Raw genomic sequence first — 23,127 nt, forward strand, 5'->3', positions numbered from 1 at the left:
CAGGCGCCCCTCTGTCTCTGTCTTTACTGAAAGGTGTTTAAAGTCCAAACCAGGGTCTTAGGACTGTTTGTTATTACAGAGCCCACGAGCATTATAAACGCTTGTTGATGATGCTGTGGCATGTCATGTGCCCAAGTGTAGCCATCCTCTTTCTTAGTTACTAGATCTGCTCTTCTCTCTGGCAAGACCTTTACACACTGCTGCGGAGGAACTGTTGTCCCGAGGAATTACTTCCAGGGCAGCCTGGAGGAGGGCAGGCAGGTGAAGAGAGAGAATTGGTGAGCAAAACTATGTGTGGGTTGGGAAAGAAGTGTAGGTAGTGTTTGAGTGCAGATGTAGTGAAGTGTTGGCCTTCATGCCCTTGGTTTTCTACAGGAAGGCAAGGGGAGAGTCAGGCTTTTTCTTTGTTTAGTAATAGGTATCCCACTAATTAGAAAATAACTTTTTAATTTTTTAAGATTTAAAAAAATTTTTTAAAGATTTTATTTATTTATTTAACAGATAGAGATCACAAGTAGGCAGAAAGGCAGGCAGAGAGAGAGAGAGAGCGAGGAAGGAAGGGAAGCAGTCTCCCCGCCGAGCAGAGAGCCTGACGCAGGGCTCGATCCCAGGACCCTGGGATCACGACCTGAGCTGAAGGCAGAAGCTTCAACCCACTGAGCCACCCAGGTGCCCCGATTTTTTAATTTTTTAAGTTACCTGTGTACCCAGTGTGGGACTCAAACTTACAGCCCAGAGGGTGCCTGAGTAGCTCAGTTGGTCAAGCATCTGCCTTTAGCTCAGGTTATGATCCCGGCCAAGGTCCTGGGATTGAGTCCAGCATCAGGCTCCTTGCACAGTGGGGAGCCTGCTATTCCCTCTGTGTGCTCTGCCTGCTGCTTCTCCTGCTTGTGCACGCATGCACTCTGTCTCTCTGACAAAATCTTTAGGAAAAAAAAAAGAACCCAAGATCAAGGGTTACATGCTCCACTGACTGAGTCATCCAGGTACCCCCTAGAAAATCTTAAACACTCCATTCCTTTACCACACACTTTTTTTCTTTTTTTTGGACAGCTTCAGCAAAATTTCTAAGTGTGTGTATTCAATGTCGTATTTGTCTTGCTCTTTGTGTTTGCAAAATCCGACTAGAGGACCCAAAAGGAGAAAAGTGGAGTGACTAGTGCTGTAGATTATTCTTTCTTGCCTTTGCGTTTGGCTTTTCTAGGGCAGGTTGTCCAGTTTTAAAGTTATCATTCAAGTGCAAATGCCTAAAGGTAGAAGGGCAAAGAGGCAGTGATATTTGCCTGTTGGGCAGCTTGTATTTCCTCTTTGGTGTGCAGAGTCTTGGCCCTGAGGGGGTGTGCAAAACAACAACAAACCCAGCACAGTCCTTGTTCACATGGAGTTGGCGGTCACCTGGGGGAAACTCGAAATAGTAAAATCGCTTCTTTTTTTTTTTTTTTTTTTAATTTTTAAGATTATTTATTTATTTGAGAGAGAGAGAAAGAGAGAGATCACAAGTAGGCAGAGGCAGGCAGAGAGAGAGAGGGGAAAGCAGGCTTCCTGCTGAGCAGAGAGCCCAATGCGGGGCTTGATCCCAGGACCCTGAGATCATGACCTGAGTGGAAGGCAGAGGCTTAACCCACTGAACCGCCCAGGTGCCCCATAAAATTGCTTTGTTTATGATTGTCGTTCTGACACAGTATTTTAGGAGGTCAGGAAGGTGAAGAGCTGAGAAACAGAAAAGACTGAAGAACTTGAACTGAACCCATTGGGGTTAGGTGAAAGTACAGTAAGAGAAAAGAAGCAGCCAAAGAAAGGGGAAAGCCCTCTTTAATCAGTACTCAGGATCTCACTGAAAACATACTATGATGAAAATGTCTTTCATAAAGAGACTGCTGGAATGGGGATTCTTAACCTGAATTCTGGGACTGTGGGTTAACTTTAGGGGCCCGTGGTTGCTCTGGAATGTCATGGACAACATTTTTTATATGTAGTTCTCCTGGAGAGAGAGTCTACAGCTGTCATCTGATTCTGAAAGGATTTGCAAACAAAAAGGGTTAATGATTATTTTATTCTGGCAAATACCCTTCCTACCTATCTTCAGAAGTGCATGTCTCTGAATTTCTGTTTTCAGATGAGGAAGTATTTGGATGGAAGATTAGAGACGGAATCCATAGCATTCCTTTATAAACAAACAGCTTTTCACCAAACACTGTCATGGGACATGCATGAGAGTTCATGCAAAGGACTGTGCCTTCCTGCGAAAGTGGTGGTCTAATTCGGTTTCCAGGAACAGGGTGGCTAACGCACCCTCCCTTACTAGTGTGGTTGAGGCTCCAGGTCTGCCCTCAGGGACCTTACAGTCAAGTGTAGTGGATACAGAATTAGAGCTAAGTAAGAGTGTTGCGGATGGGGTGAACTGAGGATGCAGAAACCACAGGTTTTTTGGAAGGTCAGGATGTTTTCAAGAAGCTGATGGACTATTGGAAACAAGGTGTGAAAGAGTATAGGGAGCCCTGGCTCACCAGCCAAAAAGCTCTGGGCAGGTCCAGGAACAATGGCTAATCCAGGACCAATTCTTTCTGTTGCTTGGACGCACTAGCCTAAGACACTGTCCTAGAACCACTGTCACTTAGCACGTGCAGCAGCAAATGGAAGCCATCTGTTTTGGAGCAAATAACTTAGCTTCCCTAGACTGCAGCCACCAAACTAGGCTGAGCTCAGAGTTCCTGAGGATGCTGGAGGAACTGAGCTCCTGAGTATCTGGCCTGGCTTTGTTTTCCATTTATTTTTAAAAATTAAGTAAGCTTTACACACATCATGAGTCTTGAACTCAAGACCCTGTAAATCAAGAGTCATATGCTCTACTGACCGAGCCAGCCCTTTGCCCTCTACCACCACTTTAACTGTGGATGCTGCACTCATTGTAATTGCTTTATGTATTGGCCCTTTTTTTTTTTTTAATAATTTTTTTTAAGATTTTATTTATTTATTTGTTAGAGAGAGAGAGAGAGAGAGAGAGCATGAGCACAGGCAGACAGAGTGGTAGGCAGAGGCAGAGGGAGAAGCAGGCTCCCCGCCGAGCAAGGAGCCCGATGTGGGACTCGATCCCAGGACGCTGGGATCATGACCTGAGCTGAAGGCAGCTGCTTAACCAACTGAGCCACCGAGGCGTCCCTGTATTGGCCTTTTTTGTAGGGTTTGGTTTAGAGAAAGGATTGAGGGGCGCCTGGGTGTCTCATTTGTTTGAGTGTCTGGCTTTTGGTTTCAGCTCTGGTCATGATCTCAGGGTTGTGGGACTGAGCCCCGCATGGAGCTCTGTGCTCAGCGCAGTCTGCTTGGGATTCTCTCCCTCCCTCCCTCTCTGCCCCTCTCTGTCCTGCTCATGATCTGTCTCTCTCTCTTTCTCTCCCAAATAAATAAATAAAAATAAAATCTTTTTTAAAGGGGGGTGGTGATGCGGCGCCTGGTTAGCTCCGTGGGTTGAGCCTCTGCCTTCAGCTTGGATTGTGATCTCAGGGTCCTGGGATCGAGCCCCACCTTGGGCTCTGCTTAGCGAGGAGCCTGCCTCCCCCCAACCCCATCTGTCTTCTCTGTCTACTTGTGATCTCTCTGTCAAATAAATAAAATCTTTAAAAAGGGGGGGGGGATGAAAAAAGAATAAAAAGAAAAAAGGGGGGGGTGGAGATACCTCACAGAGCCCTGAACCACAGGGTCCACTGCCTTTCTTGGCCTGTAAGTTGTTGAATATTTGCCATACCCATCTTGTCTACCTTCTTTTTTCCAAAAGTTATTCATTCATTATTGCCCAATCATGTCCTTAGGCAACAGTAGATGTTCCGGGCTATTTGAATTTTTTCTTGATAATAATTAATGGAGACAATGATGTTTGACCAGTTCTTGGGAACTTTTGGGAATTATAGGCACCCACTTCATGTATCTTTAATTCATGTAGTTTCCATGAGGGTTACCTCATGGAAAAGGAAATTACTCAGTTTTACAGTGGCAAACTGTTGTTTCTTTGTTTTAAGTTGTGATCACTGTAGCATTTTTTACTTTTCCCCCTTGCAATAATGATAACTTTATTCCTTGGTGTATTTCCTCCAAAATGTGTGTAGAGACAGGATGTGGGCTTGTTAGGAGGTTCTACAGCTGTTGCATTCTTTGGGTTGACCCCTTCCCTAGAGTAACAAACATGAAAATGTTGCTGTGTATCCCTTCTGTCCAGAGCCAGCTGGAGGAATAAGGGATTTTTACAGTGGGAGACATCAGGAAGTGTCAGGTGATTGTGCTTGCCTGGGGTGGAGGAGTGTTGGCAAGCATTTACCTTGACTGTTAAAATTTTGCCAATCCATTTCTTTTTTTTTTTTTTAAGATTTTATTTATTCATTTGACAGAGATCACAAGTAGGCAGAGAAGCAGGCAGAGAGGAGGAAGCAGGCTCCCTGCTGAGCAGAGAGCCCGATGTGAGGCTCGATCCCAGGACCCTGAGATCATGACCTGAGCCGAAGGCAGAGGCTTTAACCCACTGAGCCACCCAGGCGCCCCTGCCAATCCATTTCTTTATTTTTATTTATTTTTATTTTTTTGCCAGTCCATTTCTTTAAAAAGAAAGGGGCATTGGGGTGGGGGGAGGATGCCATAAGGCAGGTTCTGCTTCCAATCAGGCTTTTACAGTCCTTAAAATCTGAAAGGTGTGTTCTCAGTATTTCTTTCTGTGGCATGTAAGAAAGCCATTTTAAAACCAATGCAATGCAGCATGTCTCCTTCAAATATGAAACTGTTAGTTGAGCATAAAGCATCCCATTCTTGGTTCTCCGACCTAGCCAATCTCCTCCCTCACCCCATCAGTAGAAATGTATGCAGTAAAAATGCTTACTCACTAGCCAGTCATTTTTCTTATTTCTGGGATTCTTTTCCTTTTCCTTTTTTTTTTTTTTTTTTTTTAAATAAAAAGTAGGCTCCACACCCAGTATGGGGCTTAAACTCAGGCCCCTGAGATCAAGAGTCATATGTTCTACCAACTGAGCCAGCCAGGCACCCCTTTGGGATTCCTTTTTAACTATCTTATTTGTCATCTGGTCTTTGAGAATACCTTGATTCTGAGAATACCCCAAGTTCTGGAAATCATTCATTGACTCAGCAAACCCTGATTGGGTGCCCTGTATTGGGCAATAGGAGAAAAAGATAAATGAACAGTAATCTGGAATGTAAATAAATACTATAATGGGATACAGGTGCTATAATAGATCATAAAAGGCTCCCTTAGGTAACTCTTAACATCAGACCTCCAAGATCATCAAGCTCCTTATTTTCTAAACCTTATTTTTAGAAGTAGCAATACTGCATTTTTGAAGGAAGAATATCAAGGAATAGGGGAGCAGCTCTGGCTAAAACAGTTGGGGGGAGCTCACAGCCTTTCCTGCTCTTCCTCATGTTAAATACCATCCTCCCTGCAGCTTACTGAGAAATGCCTCTCATTTTATTTATTTATTTTTAAATGTTATGTATTTGAGAGAGCACAGAAGCGGGGAGGGGCACAGGTAGAAGGAGAAGTAGGCTCCCTGCTGAGCAGGTAGCCCCATGTGGGGTTCCATCCTGGGACACCAGGATCATGACCTGAGCTGAAGGCAGCTTAACCTACTGAGCCACCCAGGCGCCCACCTCTTGTTTTATAAATGAGGATGTTGGAGTTCCAGAAAGTCCTGTAATACAGCTAGCCAGTGCAGGCCGGGTAATAGAACTTGGTTCTCTTGATTCTTAGCCTGCTTGTCAGTCATGCACCAGACTGATAGAGGATCATTAGATTTCTTCCAGCATTTTGTTCCATTACACAAAGAAGTCAGTACTGTCAGGGGCTTCATTTCTACCTGGCTTCATTACTGAACTTGAAGCTTTAAAGGTTTTGCCTCCTAGTAATCCCAATACAAATTAGTCCTGTTCCCAGGAAAGTACTGTGATTCTTTTCATTGTCATCTGTGGACAGTGCCAGGTTGCCCCATCTAGTAGTAGCCTTTCCTATTTTCTGGTGTAAATTCAGTTTCCCCAGAAATTTCTGGAAATGATATTTGATAAAGGTGTTGCAGTGTGAAGCACAGTGCCAAAATCTCATCTTGTCTCTGTAAACTGATGAAGGGATGAGAAGAATATTAGATGGATGTCCTTTCTTGAATCATCTTAGTGTGCTGCTGCTGAGTTTCAGGCAGGGTTTCTCAACCTTGGTGCTATTGACATTTTGGGCTGGATAATGATTTGTGGTGGCGGGTGTGTGAGTGCATGCATGCATGTGTGTGCATATGTGCACTTGTGTTTGTGCTTTCTGTGCATTGCAGGGTGTTAAGCAGTGTCCCTGGCCTCTACCTGCTAGATACCGGTCGAATGGCCTACATCCCAGTTGTGACAACCAAACACGTCTTCAGACAGTGCCAGATAACCCATGGGGATGGGCGTATGCCAGAATGGTCCCCAGCTGACCACCATTGGGTTGGGGATTGAGTGTCATGAGATAAAAATGCAAATCAGATTTATCACAGAGTCAAGTAAGTTTTTCAGTTACCTAAACCTTTATTTATAATGATCAGCTATTCTAAAGAAACAAAACAACATGCCCTGTCCTCCATCCTGACTCTCCATAGCATGAAGGGAACCTTCATCCAACTCACGTTCAGAGTGTCCCTGAAAAAGTTTGAACTTCGGTGATCATCTTTTTTTTTTTTTTTTTTAAATTTATTTATTTTACAGACAGAGATCACAAGTAGGCAGAGAGGCAGGCAGAGAGAGAGAGAGAGAAGCAGGCTCCCCGCCGAGCAGAGAGCCCGATGCGGGACTCGATCCCAGGACCCCGAGATCATGACCCGAGCCGAAGGTAGCGGCCCAACCTACTGAGCCACCCAGGCGCCCTCCGTGATCATCTTTTAGATCCTTTTCAAAATTTATTGTGCTAGAAATTCCAAGATTTTTCTGTTCCTTTCTTGGTACCTAGTGTTATCAGAATGAAAACAGAGGTTCTTCACAGTGAGCTTTGTGTGACCCCCAATACAGATTTGATGTTGCCTGTAAGGGTTTTCACTGAGACAGGGGTATTTCCATTTCTTGTCTTAAAAGTATATAGGGGGTTGCCTGGCTGGCTCAGTCAGTTAAGCATCTGCCTTCAGCTCAGGTCATGATCCCAGAGTCCTGGTTAGTGGGGAGCCTGCCTCTCCCTCTGCTTGCTACTCCCCCTGCTTGTGTGCCTGCTTGCTCTCCCCCTCTGACAAAATAAATAAATAAAATCTGAAAAAAAAAAAAAAAGTGGGGTATGAGAACACTTGTTAACTTTAAACTTTAAGGGACACTTTCTTCAGTTAACATTATACAACATGTTGCATTCTAGAAGTAATTTATCTCATTAAATTCTCATACCCCAGGACTGAGTAGATTGTAGACACTCGGCACATGCAGAGTTACTGCTGTCCTTACAGGTGAAGAAACTGAGATTCTGACAAGTAGCCAGTCCAAGGCCACCCAGCTGGCGTGTGACAGAACCAGGCTTTGTTCTCAGTTGTACCTGACTAGAACCTGGGCTTCACCACTTCCCTGCTCTTCCTTTTAGCCTGTGTGGCCTTGGCTGAGATCAGTTCAAGTAGCATTTGTTGGGTACCTGCTACAGGTCATCTCTAAAGGTCATGCGGGGATCCCTTGCCACGCCTCCTCCTCTGTCACTTCAGCATGTCAGCACTGTGTTGTACAGAAAGGACTTGGATGCATATGCTTGCTGTTAGACTGCTCTGTGCCCCTGACCCCTATACCAGTGGTGGTAGGGTTCCCTGGGAAAGCTGAACTCCTTACTCTGAGAAAGTCCCCACAGCTGCTGTTGCTGGTCCCCTGCTGCCATAGACAAAGCTTTTGTAGGATGGAGCCAGCTTCTTGGAGTTACCGGTTCTGAGTTGGGCTTGTTTCCTTGACCCCACTCCACTTACCCTCCCCACCCCTTCCTTCCCTCCACACCCGCATCAGAATCTAGGCAGCCCTTCCCTCCACCCATCACTGTGAAAAAGCCTGGGAATAATAGCTAACCCTGTAGGCTTGTGTGAACATGTTAAGACCCTTTACAGGTCCAAAGTGAGATATAGGAAGCACCTTGTTAGAATGACCAATACCTTGGCCTGTGGAGTTCCTAATCTTACATGAAGTTTATGTTGACATACTTCCTATCAATTGCACTACTGTTCCCAAGTTAGACATGTATTTTTAGTAGAGAAAATGGGACCACATATATATATATATTTTTTAAAGATTTTATTTATTTATTTGACAGAGATCACAATCAGGCAGAGAGGCAGGCAAAGAGAGTGGGGGAAGCAGGCTCACCGCCGAGTAGAGAGCCCGATGCAGGGCTCGATCCCAGGACCCTGAGATCACAACCTGAGCCGAAGACAGAGGCTTAACCCACTGAGACACCCAGGTGCCCCTATATACATATATTTTTAAGATGTATTTATTTATGAGGTGAGGGAGGGGCAGAGGGAGAGAATCTCCAAGCAGACTCCTCGCTGAGGGCAGAGGCCAGCATGGGGCTCCATCCTACGACCCATGAAGTCACAGCCTGAGCTGAAACCAAGAGTTGAATGCTTAACCGACTGAGCCACCCAGGCACCCCAGGACTGAGTAGATTTTAGACACTCGGCACCTGTAGAACATGCTTTTAGATTCTTGAAACCAGATCTTCTATTTTTCTGTAGTTACTATGGTGATAGGTGCTATAGAGATGTGCAAATCCTATTGTGACCTCTCCTTGGTACAAGGATGCCGTAAGTCTCTGGCTTCATTGTCCACCAAGGCCTGGCAGGTCTGGCTGCCTCCCTTCATGCACTGAGTGGTAGAGGCACTGTCCTCCCCTCTGAGACCAGCTATCTCGAGCCTTGGCCTGCCCTGCTAGTCAACAAAAGCACGGCTCGCCAGGGAATAATCTTCTCGGGTTGCGGTGTAATCTGAGTGAGTGAAGGTGAGGTTTGTCGATGGGCAGCACCAGGTTCTGAAGCTTCTGAAGCTTCAAATGGGAGCCTGAGCATTAACTTCTCAGAAATCATAGGACTGAGCTAACTTTTCATACAAAGAAACAAATGGCACTCAGTGGTTTAGAAAACCCCTCCACTGCACATGTAAATGCAGTGTAGTATAGCATTTTCCATTTTGCTAGTAGTCTGTGGTGATATCCTACTAATTGCACATGCATGTTAGCTGGGATATACGAGGAGTGAGCTTGAATTCAGGAAGGACTCAGGTTTCACCCCAACTCCCATTATTAACTTTCTAAGTGACCTTGGCCGTATTACTTAAAGCTCTCAGTCTTTATTTCTTCCCGGTCAATGGGACCCCGCTTGAGAGTGACTTAACCTGGTATGCCCGGGTCTTTTATTTTTATTTTTATTTTAATATTTAATTTTTTAGATTTTATTTATTTATTTATTTATACATCAGAGAAAGAGAGAGAGAGAGAGCACAAGCAGGCAGAGTGGCAGGCAGAGGCAGAGAGAGAAGCAGGCTCGCTGCTGAGCAAGGAGCCCGATGTGGGACTCAATCCCAGGACTCTGGGATTATGCCTTGAGCGGAAGGCAGCGGCTTAACTGACTGAGCCACCCAGGCATCCCTGCCCGGGTCTTTTAGACTTCGGTCTGGCGCTCTTCCTGTGTACCATCCTCCCAAGGTAAACTTGAGGACCTTCTGTTCTTGAGGGGGTGCTGCTGAGCCTCTGCTGAGTCTCTCTGTAGAAAGGAAAGCACCTGGGAGCTGATAACACTTCATTTTCCAAAATGAAGATTCAGCAGAAGCATCCTAATTAGTCACTGTCCCTCGACCCCCAAATGCTGTTCGTAGTCACCATATCTATGAGAGAAGCTGAATCCACATGCGACAACTGTTACATCCGAGTGAACAGGAATAATGACAACTCTGCTTAAGCTACAGGACACGTTTTCAAGATTGTTCTGAAGTTGGAATAATTTTCACTTGATGGTACCTAGGGGTGACCCATGGACTTGTCAGCGTTTCTTATGTTAAAAGATGTCTGGTGCCTATTCTTATATGGTCCTCACCATTTTAGAATTCAGTCAGGGCTTCAGCCCCCACCCCACGTGCTTCTCATGGGAAAGAGTCTTTGTGTCATCAGCCCTGAGATCTGGTCCTCTTATATGAGGTGGGGTGATGCTCAGGGAACAGGGGAGTCATATTTATTTCATTCATAGTAGCAAGTCTTTTTTTTTTTTTAAGATTTTATTTATTTATTTGACAGAGATCACAAGTAGGCACAGAGGCAGGCAGAAAAGAGAGAGGGAAGCAGGCTCCCCGCCGAGCAAAGAGCCTGACGCGGGGCTCGATCCCAGAACTCTGGGATCATGACCTGAGCCGAAGGCACGAGGCTTTAACCCACTGAGCCACCCAGGTGCCCCATAAATAAAATCTTAAAAAAAAAAAAAAAAAAAAAAAACAACTAACTAAATAAATAAATAAATAAACTGTGCCAAAGGGTCTCTCCGCTCTTGAGAGTTTCCTGGTGCCCTAAGGTTAGAAAAGCTCACCTGGAGTGTCTTTTAGAGCAGACCAACTAGGATACAGTTCTGGGTTCATTCTCCCATTTTTTTGGTAGCATTTGTATAACTTAACATTTATTACAAAGTGTTTTCACAGTCATTATCTTATTTGATCCTTCCAGTGGTCTTGTGGTATGGAACACTGGGCAAGTATTCATTCCTACAGGTAAAAAATAGGGAGAGATTTGGAGCTCTGAAGAGATGTGCCTTCCTGCCCCTGGTTTCTTCCCTCAGTAGTAGCTCTAGGGTTCTTTGTTCCCAGACCATATATAGGGTTTATATGTAGGATGTTAGAATTTACTCTTTTTATGTTGACACATATTCAGAAAATAATTTTTAGGTAAATAGTCTATTTATATCTGCTGAGGCCTGATGGGACCATGTGGCATCATTAAGAATTGACTTGGTCTGATTATGGTATTGGTAAATGGAAACAGGTACCCTCTCACTTAAATGTGAAAAGCCTTTAGGGCATGTAGAGAAGGAACAGATCCTATAATCCAGGAAAGAGAGAGTCTGGGATTCTTGTATTCTGTGCTTATCTAAAAACATGGTTTCTGTGAGAGGTAGTATATTATTTTTGAAAGGTGACCCTCCTGAATGTCACAATCTAAGTGGGTGAGGTAAGATCATAGACAAAGATGTATACAGTTGAAAGGTATTTATTGAATGCAAAGAGTAGAAAACACCCACAAAACCATGGGCTGTAGGAAGGAAGCTGCACTAGTGACCAGAGGTAGGCTTTCAGAGGGAAAAATCTTGAGTCTTCATACTGCCAGTACCGGCTAAGAAAAGTAAGCAGAGCCCAATGGAGTGCCTGCCCTCATAGGCACATGAGTGAGAAGCAGCCTCCTGGGGTGGGGGAGTACATATGGAGCAGGGCCTGTTTGGAGGCTCAGAGTGCACCAGGGAGGAGTGCCCAGCTCTGATGTGAAGAGAAGAGCTGAGGCAGGGACTCAGGGGAGACTGGGCCTTCTGGAGCCCAGGGAGGGGAGCAGCAGAGAAAACACAACACAGCTGGGTGTATGCGGAAGCCAACCTAACTGGGATAAGAATGGCCTTGGCCAGCTTAGAGGCATGGGAAACACAAACAGGTCATTAGAAAATTCAGACCGTAAGAAAGAGCGGGGAAGGGAAAAGGGGAGGGAGGGGGATTGGCAGAAAGACAAAAACAAATTACATACTAGTTAGAGGCCCAATACCCAATTAAAAATTTTTTCCCCAATTAAAAAAAATTTCCCCCCGGTAATCTCTACACCCAAAGTGGGGCTCAAACTCACTACCCCAAGATCAAGAGCCACATGGCTCTTCTGACTGAGCCAGCCAGGTGCCTCTGCCATTTTATTTTTGAAGATTTTATTTATTTATTTTACAGATCACAAGTAGGCAGAGAGGCAGACAGAGAGAGAGGGAAGCAGGCTCCCTGCCAAGCAGAGAGTGTGATCACAACCGGAGCTGAAGGCAGAGGCTTTAACCCACTGAGCCACCCAGGCGCCTCTGCTATTTTAGAAGTTAACCAGTATTTTCTCGTCCCACCGCCATTTAGCTAGCTTTCTCAGTAGGCATTCTGTTTGTGCATCTACGACAGTTAGAACTCAAGTTGGAGACTGCCCAGGGTACTGACCTGTAAGTGATTTGGGACATGGCATTGGACTCTGAGAAACTGAGTCTGAGGGAGTTTTGATGATCTGTCTTGTAGGAAGCTTCTGTTTTAACTGGGGAGACATGATGACAGCACTTGTGAAAGCAGAAGAATAATCACCTCCTATTAATGTGATGCCAGTTCTATACAGGAGTAAACTCTGAGCCGGGAACATCCTTCTGGTAAGCAGGCAGAGATTCCTGGTGCCCAACCACAAGCTGTTTAGTGGGGAGGGGTGGGAGCTATGGCTGACCCAGTACAGGAGTCTGAGCAGCTGCTTACTCCTTCCCTGTGGCTTTTTCCTCCCCTGCACATTGGGATAACAATACAAGCTCATATTGTGGGCGACTGTAGCTGGTCACTGTCAGTTCCAGAGGCAGGTGGGAGAATTGTGCTAATTTCAGGGAGCTGGTTGCCATGCGTTTTCTTACCCCTTCCCACACCTTGCTCTCTAATGCCGGCTGATCTCAGCAACCTGCTCCCTTCTTCAGTGATTTTCCAGGGCAAAGAAAAATAATCAAAATGGAAAAGAATTATTATAGATTAAGTCTTTATTGTGCCTTTTTGTTTTGTTTATTTATTTTAGAGGGAGAGTGCAAGCACAGGGAACAGCATAGGGAGAGGGAGAGAAAGAATATCAGACTCTCCATCGAGTGGTTGTCGGACACAGGGCTTGGTCTCACGAATCTGAGATCATGACCTGAGCCGAAATCAAGAGTCAGACCCTTAACCGGCTGAGCCACCCAGGTGCCTCTGTAGCGCTTTGAATCACCAGCTGAGGAATGAGTGATAATATAGTTCTGTCTGGTAGCATAGCACTGAGTTTCTGAGGTTTGTAGGCTATGAGTGTCCATGGAGGAGGATATAGTATTTTTGAACACATCTGTTTTTTCAGGACCCCTAGTGCCTTGAGCCTGCAATTTACCAGGTACAAAGGCTTTGAAATAAGGGTTCTGGATCTGCTGGGCAGGTCCACAGGAACTTCCTTTGCTGGAAGGCACATTGGTAATAGGACATCATTGTTGCTTCTGTCTGGTGTGGGAGTAAAAACCTGTGTCAGGTGAACAGCTAGTACAGAAGTTACGGAGGTAGATTTTATAAACAGAGGGTCACAGATGGACCTTTCTGAAATTTGTAAGAGCACAGTAAAGGTCCAGGTGACTTCCTATGGAAGTTAGTGCAGTGAAGGATTTTACTTTAGCTGGTTTGCTTGGGCCAGTTCCTTTCTCTGTCTCTCTCCCTTTCTTCTCCCCGCTTCCCCTCCTTCAAGAGAATTGGACCACTTTATATAAAAGAAGAAGCCGGGGCGCCTGGGTGGCTCAGTGGGTTATAAAGCCTCTGCCTTCAGCTCAGGTCGTGATCTCAGGGTCCTGGGATCAAGTCCTGCATCGGGTTCTCTGCTCAGAGGAGAGCCTGCTTCCTCCTTTCTCTCTCTCTCTGCCTCCCTCTCTGCCTACTTGTGATCTCTGTCTGTCAAATAATCTTTAAAAAAATAAAAGCCAATTAGCTAAAAAGTCAAATAGCAAGTGTTTACCTTTCCAGACTGTCTTCCTGTTATCATCAATGTATTTACAGTGTATATATATTTACATACACATGTATTTTTTTAAGATTTATTTTAGAGATTGAGAGAGCACTCATGTGTGAGTGGGAGGAGGGGGAGAGGGAGAGAGAGAATCCGTAAGCAAACACCCTGCTGAGCATAGCGCCCCATGTGGTGTTCAGTCTTATATCCCTGAGATCATGACCTGGACTGAAATCAAGAGTCGGACGCTTAACTGACTGACCCACCCCGGTGCCACTTTTACTTATATACTTTTTTTTTTTTAAGACTTTTTAATTTTAATTTTTATTTATTTATTTTAAAGATTTTATTTACTTATTTGACAGAGACATCACAAATAGGCAGAGAGAGGGAAAGCAGGCTCCCCGCTGAGCAGAGAGCCTGATGTGAGGCTTGATCCTAGGACCCTGGGATCATGACCTGAGCTGAAGGTAGATGCTTAACCGACCGAACCACCCAGGCGCCCCTACTTACATACCTTTGCATATACTTTTAGTCAGCATTTTGAGTCCTTTATGTAAAACAAGTGCATGTAGATTTTTTCATAGTGGGTGTAGCCTATCAGCTTGTCCCATCTGTGCCAAGATTCTTTTGTTTATTATCCTTCCGAGCAGTCCTACCCTGTATTATTAGGCTTTGTGACTTTTTTTCTAACATCATAGTATGGCTACTTACCATTTTGGTTCAGATTACTATTAGTACTTCTTTATGTGTATTTCCCAGAGTGAAATCTTTTTTGTTGTTGATGTTCAACAACAAAAGGGGGAGAGAGAAACCTAAGCAAACTCCAGGGAGAGTGAGGCGGCAGCTTGTTGATGAGAGGTTGAAGTCTAGAAAGGTTTTACATTTATGATTTGGCCTCTGGTTTTCTAGGAAGTCCAGTGGTTGCTACAAAGAAGAAGGATTTGAGTGTAGAGGCCAGTCAGACCAAGTTTGGACACATAGCTTTTCAGAGAATGAAGTGAATTGTTTCTGACATTACAAGGTGGTTTCTGCATGCCGCACCACACAGCCACTCCCTTGAAGAACAGGGACCAGGATACATGGATGGTCAAAGGCTGCCTTCCCTGAGCCCGACTTGTGTGGGTTGAATGTGCTAATGGAGCCTTCCCCAGAACATTTTGTGCAGATGGTGCTTTTAGGTCACAGTAAGGACTTAGTATTCTTGCCTCTAAGTGGAGTAAGACAGTATCTGTTTTTCTTTTTTAAAACAAAATTGTTAAATCATATTTTGAGTTGAGGAACCTGTTGAAGTAGTCAACAACAGATTACTTTTTGTTGTCCACAGGTGCCATATTGCTGGCAATATGCACCAAACCACTGCCTGCCTGCTTTCTTTCCTTTTTGGATTTTTTTTTAAGTCTTTATTAATGTAAGTAATCTCTACACCTAGGATGGCGCTTGAACTTATGACCCTGAGATCGAGAGTTGCATGCTCTTCCGACTGAGCCGGCCAGATGCTCCTCTTTTGGATTTTTTTATTCAGCAAGTGTTTGTTGAGAACTTACTTTCTGGGCTCTCAAACTTCACCAGTGAAATAGACAGCTGTGGCCCTCCTTCTGGAGCCAGAGTTGGGCCTCCCTTGAGCTGAGAGGAAGGGATTAGGGACTCTCAGGCAGGACTGGCATTGAAGAAGGGGGAGGAACATATACTCGAAGGGAGACTAGCACAATTAAAGTACTAATGAGAAGACATCTTTGGAAGCTGGCTTTCCCTTCCTCCTTTCTTGTTTTTAAGATTTATTTACTTTAGAGAGCATGTGTAAGAGAGTGGAGCGGGGTGGCGGAAGGAGTAAGAAACCTAAGCAGACTCCCTGCTGAGCACAGAGCCCAACACAGGGCTCCATTCCAGGACCCTGAGATCATGACCTGAGCCAAAAGCGGGGGCTTAATACACTGAGCCACCCAGGTACCCCCGTATTTTTTTTTAAGAGTTTATTTATTTATGACAGAGAGATAGTGGGAGAGGGAACACCAGCAGTGGGAGAAGCAGGCTCCCTGCTGAGCAGAGAGCCCAGTATGGCTCTGAACCGAAGGTAGATACTTAAGGACTGAGCCACGCAGGCACCCCACCTTTTGTATTTTTTTTTTTAAGATTTTTTTTTTTTTTTTTTGACAGACAGATCACAAGTAGGCAGAGAGGCAGGCAGAGAGAGACAGGAGGAGGAGGCAGGCTCCCCGCTGAGCAGAGAGCCCGATGCGGAACTCGATCCCAGGACCCTGAGATCATGACCTGAGCCGAAGGCAGAGGCTTCAACCACTGAGCCACCCAGGCACCTAACACCTTTTGTATTTTTAAGAGAAGCAAAAGGCCCTAATGATCCAGCAAGACTACGCCCTCCCAGAGTATGCAGTTATTAGCAAACGAAACCATTACTGATCAGGTTTAATCACATATATAATCACTGTCATGTAGCATGATAATTAGGTGCAAGCAATTTACCTAACTTACCATAGCTAGTATCACAGACAACCAGATTGTACTTGTTCTTGTCTTTGCCTGCTTTTAGTTTCACATGCAAGCAGCACGGGAGCCGCAGTTTTCTGGTGCTTGGAGTATGTCTTCAGCATGGCCACACGCACCTCTACCTGTCTAGAGGCTCTGGGACCTTTTACTCTGCCCTCTTCCCGCCACTGGGTGCCCACAGCTCCCAACCAGCACCCTCTTCTCTCAGCAACCTGAGTGCTGAGTGGCCCAGGATAAATCTTGGCTCGCAGGGCCCCCGAGGACATAGAGCTCAGATGTTCTTTCTTAAAAGCCTGTAAGAGGAGGTCAGCGCGGACAAACTGCGTGCTTATTCTGCCGCCGACAAAGTCTGCCTTGGCCCCTTGGTAGAAGAATGCAGGATGTATAGCTGGGTGGTCTTAGCTATCTCTGGTCTGCATTTTACTTTGTTCATGTTGTTCGTTGATCTAGAGGCCCTTCCTCTCTTCCCCAAATGCTGTCTTTCATTGAGGGTCCTGGGTAAGCCCTCCCTTCTCCGGGAAGCCTCTCTGAATACTCTTCTCTCCATGTGATGACCACCTACCTACCTTTACATTCTGGACTTCACGTTAATAAACTGCATAGTTCATCAGCATTATTGGAGATGAGAGTATATCTAATTTGGAATTAAGAGAAAGTCCCGTTTTCTATATATTCTCGGGTTTTTTCCCGCCAGCGTATTGAGATATAATTGACAAGTAAAATTACAGTATATTTGAAGTATCCAGTGCGATGATCTGTAATTATAGATTTCCACAATTGAACCCACATCCATCACCTCACATATTCTGTGATAATGCTTAGAAGCTATACTTCTCAGCAAACTTTAATTATGCAATAAATTGTTATTAACTCTAGTTACCAGGCTGTTCATTATATCCTGAGGCCTTACTCATCACTGAAAATTTGTATCCTTTTACCAAGCTCTCCCTATTGTCTCTTCCCTCAGTCCCTGGCAACCACCATTCTACTCTCTGTTTCTATGACTTAAATCTTTTTTTTTTTTTAATTTTTAAATTTTTATTTATTATTTTTTAAAGATTTTATTTATTTGACAGAGAGAGCAAAGGTAGGCAGAGTAGTAGGTAGAAGGAGAGGGAGAAGCAGACTCCCTGCTGAGCAGCAAGCCTGACGTGGGCCTTGATCCTAGGACCCTGGGATCATGACCTGAGACGAAGTCAGATGCTTAACTGACTGAGTCACCCAGGTGCCCCTTAAATCTTTCTTTTAGGTTCCACATATAAGTGATATACCATGCATGTCTTTGGCACATTTCACTTTCTGCTCTTTATTTTCTAAGTATTGTAGGACAACATCCATTAAGCCTCTATCAAAATATGAATGTAATCATATGTAATATTTAGTGAGTGCTTGTTACCATGTGGTAGGCACTATGCTAAAAGCCTCATACCTTCTATGTTCTCACTTAATCCTTCCTATCACTAATACCACTGTATCAATGCCAAATTTAAAGGCATGAAGGTTCAGAAAAAGCATGCTGAGCAAACCATATATTACAATATCTGAAAAGATAAAGAAAATATAATTACATGCCTAGCAAAAACTAGGAGTGAGTATATCTGTGGGGTGAGGTGGAGGCTGGCTTTTATTTCTTCTTTATACCTTCGAAGGACCATTACTTAAACTTTTTTGTCCCCCTTGACACCTGTTTCTGTGTGGACTATGTAGAAAATACTCAGGAAGTAGATACTGATTGAGGTAGAAAGTGAGGGCCTCTTCTTTCCTTGGCTTGATTGGGTAGCTCTGGTTTTTTAAGTTCCTTTAGTAGTTGGTACAGCTGTGCTGCTATTCATCTGGAAAGTTCCTTTCCTTTCTATTGCCAGAGTAGAGGCCTCCAGGGGTGGGAGGTTAGCTTGTCTTGTGGGACTCTATTTCCCTGGCTGACGAAGGCTCGGCCCTGGCAGCAGTGCTGGGAACTGACTGGCTGGCTTGTTTTATTTTCTTCAGCCCAGCAGAGTCAGGGATAGGCTGGGGAATGGTCTTCGTGTTTGGTGACTCCATGTACCTGATACCGCTTGTTGAGTGCCTTTTGAGCTGCTCTGCTTAGCTACTCTGAACGGCCTGGCTTACTGTTCCCATTCAGTGCCCTGCTCTGCTGCTCTGTGCTCAAGGCCGCCCTGCTGGTGACAGCTGGGACGGGCCAGCCCAGATGCCCTTGCTGCCTGACTCAGCTGCTGTGCCCGCCACTGCTTTTTTGTTTTTGTTTTAAGCTTTATTTGTGATGTTATTTGTTAGGTAACTTTTAAAATTTTGTTGTAATTTCAAACATGTGGAAGAGTTGTAAGAATGGTATGGTGAACTCTTGTGTACCTTTTATCCAAATTCACCAACAGCATTTGGCCTCATTTGCTTTTGACTCGGTATGCCCTTCCCCTCTCTCCCGAATATGTATATGCATGCACACACACTTCTTGAGCTATTTCACAGTAACTTGCAGACAGTGTGCCCCTTCCTTTTAAAAACTTCAAGATACAGTTCCTAAAATGAAGACATTCTGTTATGTAATCACAGTACAATTTATAAAAACCAGCAGGTTCACTATCAACACAGTGCTATTACCTAATCCACTGTCCATATTCAAATTTTATCCATATTCAGATAATGGTCCCAGTGATGGCAGAGCTTTATTTTTAAAACACTCTAAGGCACGTGGGTGACTCTTCCATTACGTTAGCTCCGAGGAGAGCAGCACCAGCAGGTGTTTGGGGGAAGTGACTGCCATGGGCACCACATCACCAGCTCCTTGTGTTTCCTCAGGACCAGAAGAGTGAGTGCAGCAGCAACCACACTCAGCAACGATGTCAGCAGAACTGGAGACTTCAGAGGGGCTGGATGAGTCGGAGAAAAAGAGCTCCGGGGCCTCAGAAAAAGAAAACCACACCAAGTGAGTGGGCGCTGGCTGCGTGGAGTCTTCTGGGCTTAGGGCGCCGGGGTGTGGTCAACACCGTGCTGACACCGTACTGCCATCCCCCTAGGACACCTGACTGGGACTGCAGAGGTGAATAGCGCCCAGCACCCTGGGCTGCTGAGCATTCTCCCTCTTTGTTCCTAAGGAAGCAGGTCAGGTACTGCTAGGAGTGCTGAGGAGTGGAATTTGATGGTATTTCTGGTCTCTTTTTCTTCTTAGAGCCCTAAGTGGTTTGTCATCTGTGCTGAAAAAGGGTCATCAGGCAAAAACTGGCACCTTGACCAGTGTTCTCCACTCCTTAGAATGTGGGAACAGCTCTAAGTCCAGGGGTTTTTCTTACTGGGTAGGGACAGTTCATGCTAAGCGTCAAGTTACCAGAGCCTGTTCTTCATTGTTCTTACAGTCTTGTTGTAGCCTTGTCACTGACAAATTGCTTTTTTATGTCTTGAAGTAATTGCTAATAATAAATGATTCTTAGCATGTAGGTGATAAGAGCTAATCTCCTAAAGAAGCCAGGAAAGGGTAGGCCATGAGGGACCAAGTTTTGGTCACTCTGGTGCATGGATTGTGTGGACCATGTGAGCTGCTACCCGGTGCCTCCATCTTTTGGGTCATATGTTCTTTGCCTTGTCATGTACTGGCTGGGGCACTTAGCAGCTCAACCCCATCTGTGTCATTTTAAGTGGTACAGACCTACATCCTGGCTCCAACTGCCTCAGCCCATCTCATTCTGATCCTATGCCTGGGCCCAGTCACATGTACTCCTGAAGAGGCTGTGGGTCCAAGGTGGGAGGAAGGCAGCAAGGCTGCTTTGGGACATCTACCATCAGTCCACCACAGCAGCATGGACTGCCTTCTCCAGGGCTGCTCCCTGGAGAAGCCAGCAAACACTGTGGTGGGACTAGAGTTGTGTGTTTCTTCAGGCACTGGGGGCCACAGAGGCAAAGCATTGTTCATTTGGGCGGTTCATAGACATGGACACTGGTAAGGAGTGGGCCACAGTCATCCTGCATGTCACCCAGGTGCTTGGGGCCGACTCACATCTGTCTGCTCTCTGGCAAGGCTCTGTATTGATGCCGGAATGGAGTTTCTGACCAGCTTCTGCCTCCAGCCCAGCAGGGGCACCCCCTGAGACTGGGAAGGGCCAATGCACACATGTACATGCACCCACGCGCATGCATACACAACCCCATCTCCACAGGATGGCCGACCTCTCCGAGCTCCTGAAGGAAGGGACCAAGGAAGCACACGACCGGGCAGAAAACACCCAGTTTGTCAAGGACTTCTTGAAAGGCAACATCAGGAAGGAACTGTTTAAGGTCGGTGACCTTGGTCGTGGGTAGGGTCAGGTTGGGGGCCTTAGTCCCGTGAGGAAGATCCCCTTAGAGCTGCTTGGAGGCGGAAACTGGGCCTTTCTCTACCCATTCTCCGCTCTTTCGACATCAGATTGTAGTTTTCATGAAGCTTAAATAGAATAGCATAGTGGTGGTGTGCTGGAAGCAGAAGTATCCATGTTCCCAACAATTCACCGCATCATTCCTTTAAGCAATATGAACGTTTCCTGAGTGTGTGAAATGATTCACTGTATCAAAATGGGCTTCTCGGGAATTGGGGTGATGGGGGCACGCTGCTGGGGCCTTCACCTGTGGCTTGTCAGACACGGGGGCGGTGGGCTCAGGAGAGGTGCTTGCTGATCAGGGCCCACAGCCCCTTCCCATGGTCTCCCCATTGCCCTCAACAGCTGGCCACTACTGCACTTTACTTCACGTACTCAGCCCTCGAGGAGGAAATGGAGCGCAACAAGGACCACCCAGCCTTTGCCCCCTTGTACTTCCCCATGGAACTACACCGGAAGGAGGCACTGACCAAGGACATGGAGTATTTCTTTGGTGAGGACTGGGAGGAGAAGGTGCGGTGCTCTGAGGCTGCCCAAAAGTACGTGGAACGGATCCATTACGTGGGGCAGAATGAGCCAGAGCTACTGGTGGCCCATGCCTACACCCGCTATATGGGGGACCTCTCAGGGGGACAAGTGCTGAAGAAGGTGGCCCAGCGGGCCCTGAAACTTCCCAGCACAGGAGAAGGGACCCAGTTCTATCTGTTTGAGAATGTGGACAATGCACAACAGTTCAAGCAGCTGTACCGGGCCCGAATGAATGCCCTGGACCTGAACCTGAAGACCAAAGAGAGGATTGTGGAGGAGGCCAACAGGGCCTTTGAGTACAACATGCAGGTACTGCTGGGGCTCATGTGGGAGGGGGCCCTCTAATCGTGGCCACCAGCTGTCTGCTGAGCTGCAGCCTGCTACAAAGTAGGACCAAATAGGCCACAGAGGGAATGAGCCCAGTGATAGCTCCGCTTTGTTAGACAGCCTGTGGTTTTTGCTTTGGGGAGGGTGAGGCCCTAGCACAGACGGTTTTGGGGAATTGAAACTGTCTTCCTCCATCTTGCCATAGGATTCTGGTCTTGAGTGAATTTCCTTTTTAGTGAGGTTTGCTCTGAAAAGCACCACTTGGTAAGTTCATGGAGAGAACCAAGGAGAGTGAGGAGCAGAATTCCATTTACACATAGCCTTTAGATAGGGCCAAGCCTGGGCAGGCTGATTGCAGCCCTCAGCACCAGGAGAACGGCCGTGGCCGAGGAGCGCAGCACCAGCCCCGAGATAGGCCCATTGGATTAGTCTGACATTAGCAACCCTCCAAGGGCCACTTAGGATGGGTCAGCCCTGCTGGAGCCTCAGTTGTCACACGTTCCTGTCATTCACACTGAAAAATACCTAGCCACTGAAAATGGCAAAGTGCCAGTGCCCATGGAGTATTTCAGGGCAGTGCTTTTGTTCTCTCCTCATTGTTTCTGCCTTGGTGGTTTCAGTTGTGAGCCGTGTTGGCTGGTCAGGGCCCAGGGAAGAGCCACCACAGTCGGCAGTGGTGGGATGCTGGGCAGCACAGGTGTGGTCACACCTCTCCGAGGTGGTGCCTGGAGAAGGGTTAGGTTGGCGTGGCCCTCCTTGCTGCTGATTTGGGGCTGCTCATGTACTGGTTTGCCCTCCTGAGCAAGTCTCACTGGTTCTGGCTCCCTCTGCGTGGGGGAAGAAAGAGTTTTCTCTGAAAGCAGACTGCATCCTCTGATAGCTCTTCATCCCTGCTTCTGCAGATATTCGATGAACTGGACCAGGCTGGCTCCGTGTTGGCCAGGGAGACCCAGGAGGATGGGCTCCCCGTGCACGATGGGAAAGGAGATGTGCGCAAATGCCCGTACTATGCTGCTAAACCAGACAGAGGTAGGTCTTGCCTGTCTCAGACTCTCCTGCCAGGGTGGGTTGTGTCCGTGTTCCCCACTGATGTCCTGTCCCCTATTGGTGCTGCCACACAGGTGCCCTGGAGGGCAGCAGCTGCCCCTTCCAAACCGCCCTGGCTGTGCTGAGTAAGCCCGGCCTGCAGTTCATTCTGGCTGCTGGTGTGGCCCTGGTTGCTGGCCTCCTGGCCTGGTACTACATGTGAAGGAACCAGCATACCACGTTGGCGCCCTCCTCCCGAGTGACCACTGGCCTGCCCCCACCTCCACCGGTGACTAAGCTACCACCTCAGGTGACTTTTTTTAAATGGTTTTGAGAAAACAAGCAACCAATAAAGGCCAGACGCTAAAGCCTCTGCCTGTAGCATCCTCTCTGTGGGCTAGCTGCTGAGCTGGCTGTAGGCCCACCATTCCTGCAGCCATTGGGCCGTGGTACCAGAAGCAGCCAGCTCAGCTCAGTGGGCCTATCTGGGCATCTGGAACCGGCTCTGCTCCTGGGGCGTCCACACTGCTCACCCTGAGGCTCCTTCCCTTCATTCTTCCTTGTGTTGGCATTTAGGTGGGTACCTTTCCCCTGATGGGAACAGACCAGCCAGCAAGCCTAGGCTGCTATAGCTTGGAGGGAGGGAGGGTGGCTTGGACCCTGCCTCAGAGGCCTGGGGAG

General features: G+C 46.5%; 1 protein-coding gene across 5 annotated transcripts in view; it reads left to right on the forward strand.

Moving 5' to 3' along the window:
* The window catches only part of HMOX2 (heme oxygenase 2), a 30,109-nt gene extending 7,295 nt beyond the window's left edge, over nucleotides 1-22,814 (forward strand). For 2 of the 5 annotated variants that reach the window (XM_047714276.1, XM_047714277.1), the window contains exons 2-6: nucleotides 19,019-19,145; nucleotides 20,371-20,488; nucleotides 20,911-21,402; nucleotides 22,323-22,449; nucleotides 22,542-22,814. In XM_047714276.1, coding sequence (XP_047570232.1) covers nucleotides 19,060-19,145; nucleotides 20,371-20,488; nucleotides 20,911-21,402; nucleotides 22,323-22,449; nucleotides 22,542-22,669 — 951 coding nt within the window. In that variant the 5' untranslated portion in view covers nucleotides 19,019-19,059 and the 3' untranslated portion in view covers nucleotides 22,670-22,814. Of the gene's footprint in view, nucleotides 1-8,781; nucleotides 8,956-12,249; nucleotides 12,375-19,018; nucleotides 19,146-20,370; nucleotides 20,489-20,910; nucleotides 21,403-22,322; nucleotides 22,450-22,541 lie in introns of those variants that run through there. The other 3 variants (XM_047714274.1, XM_047714275.1, XM_047714278.1) reach the window with 3 other exon arrangements.
* The last annotated feature ends 313 nt before the right edge of the window (nucleotides 22,815-23,127 follow it).

This window comes from Lutra lutra, chromosome 18 (genome assembly GCF_902655055.1).
Source record: "Lutra lutra chromosome 18, mLutLut1.2, whole genome shotgun sequence".
Lineage (NCBI taxonomy): Eukaryota > Metazoa > Chordata > Mammalia > Carnivora > Mustelidae > Lutra > Lutra lutra.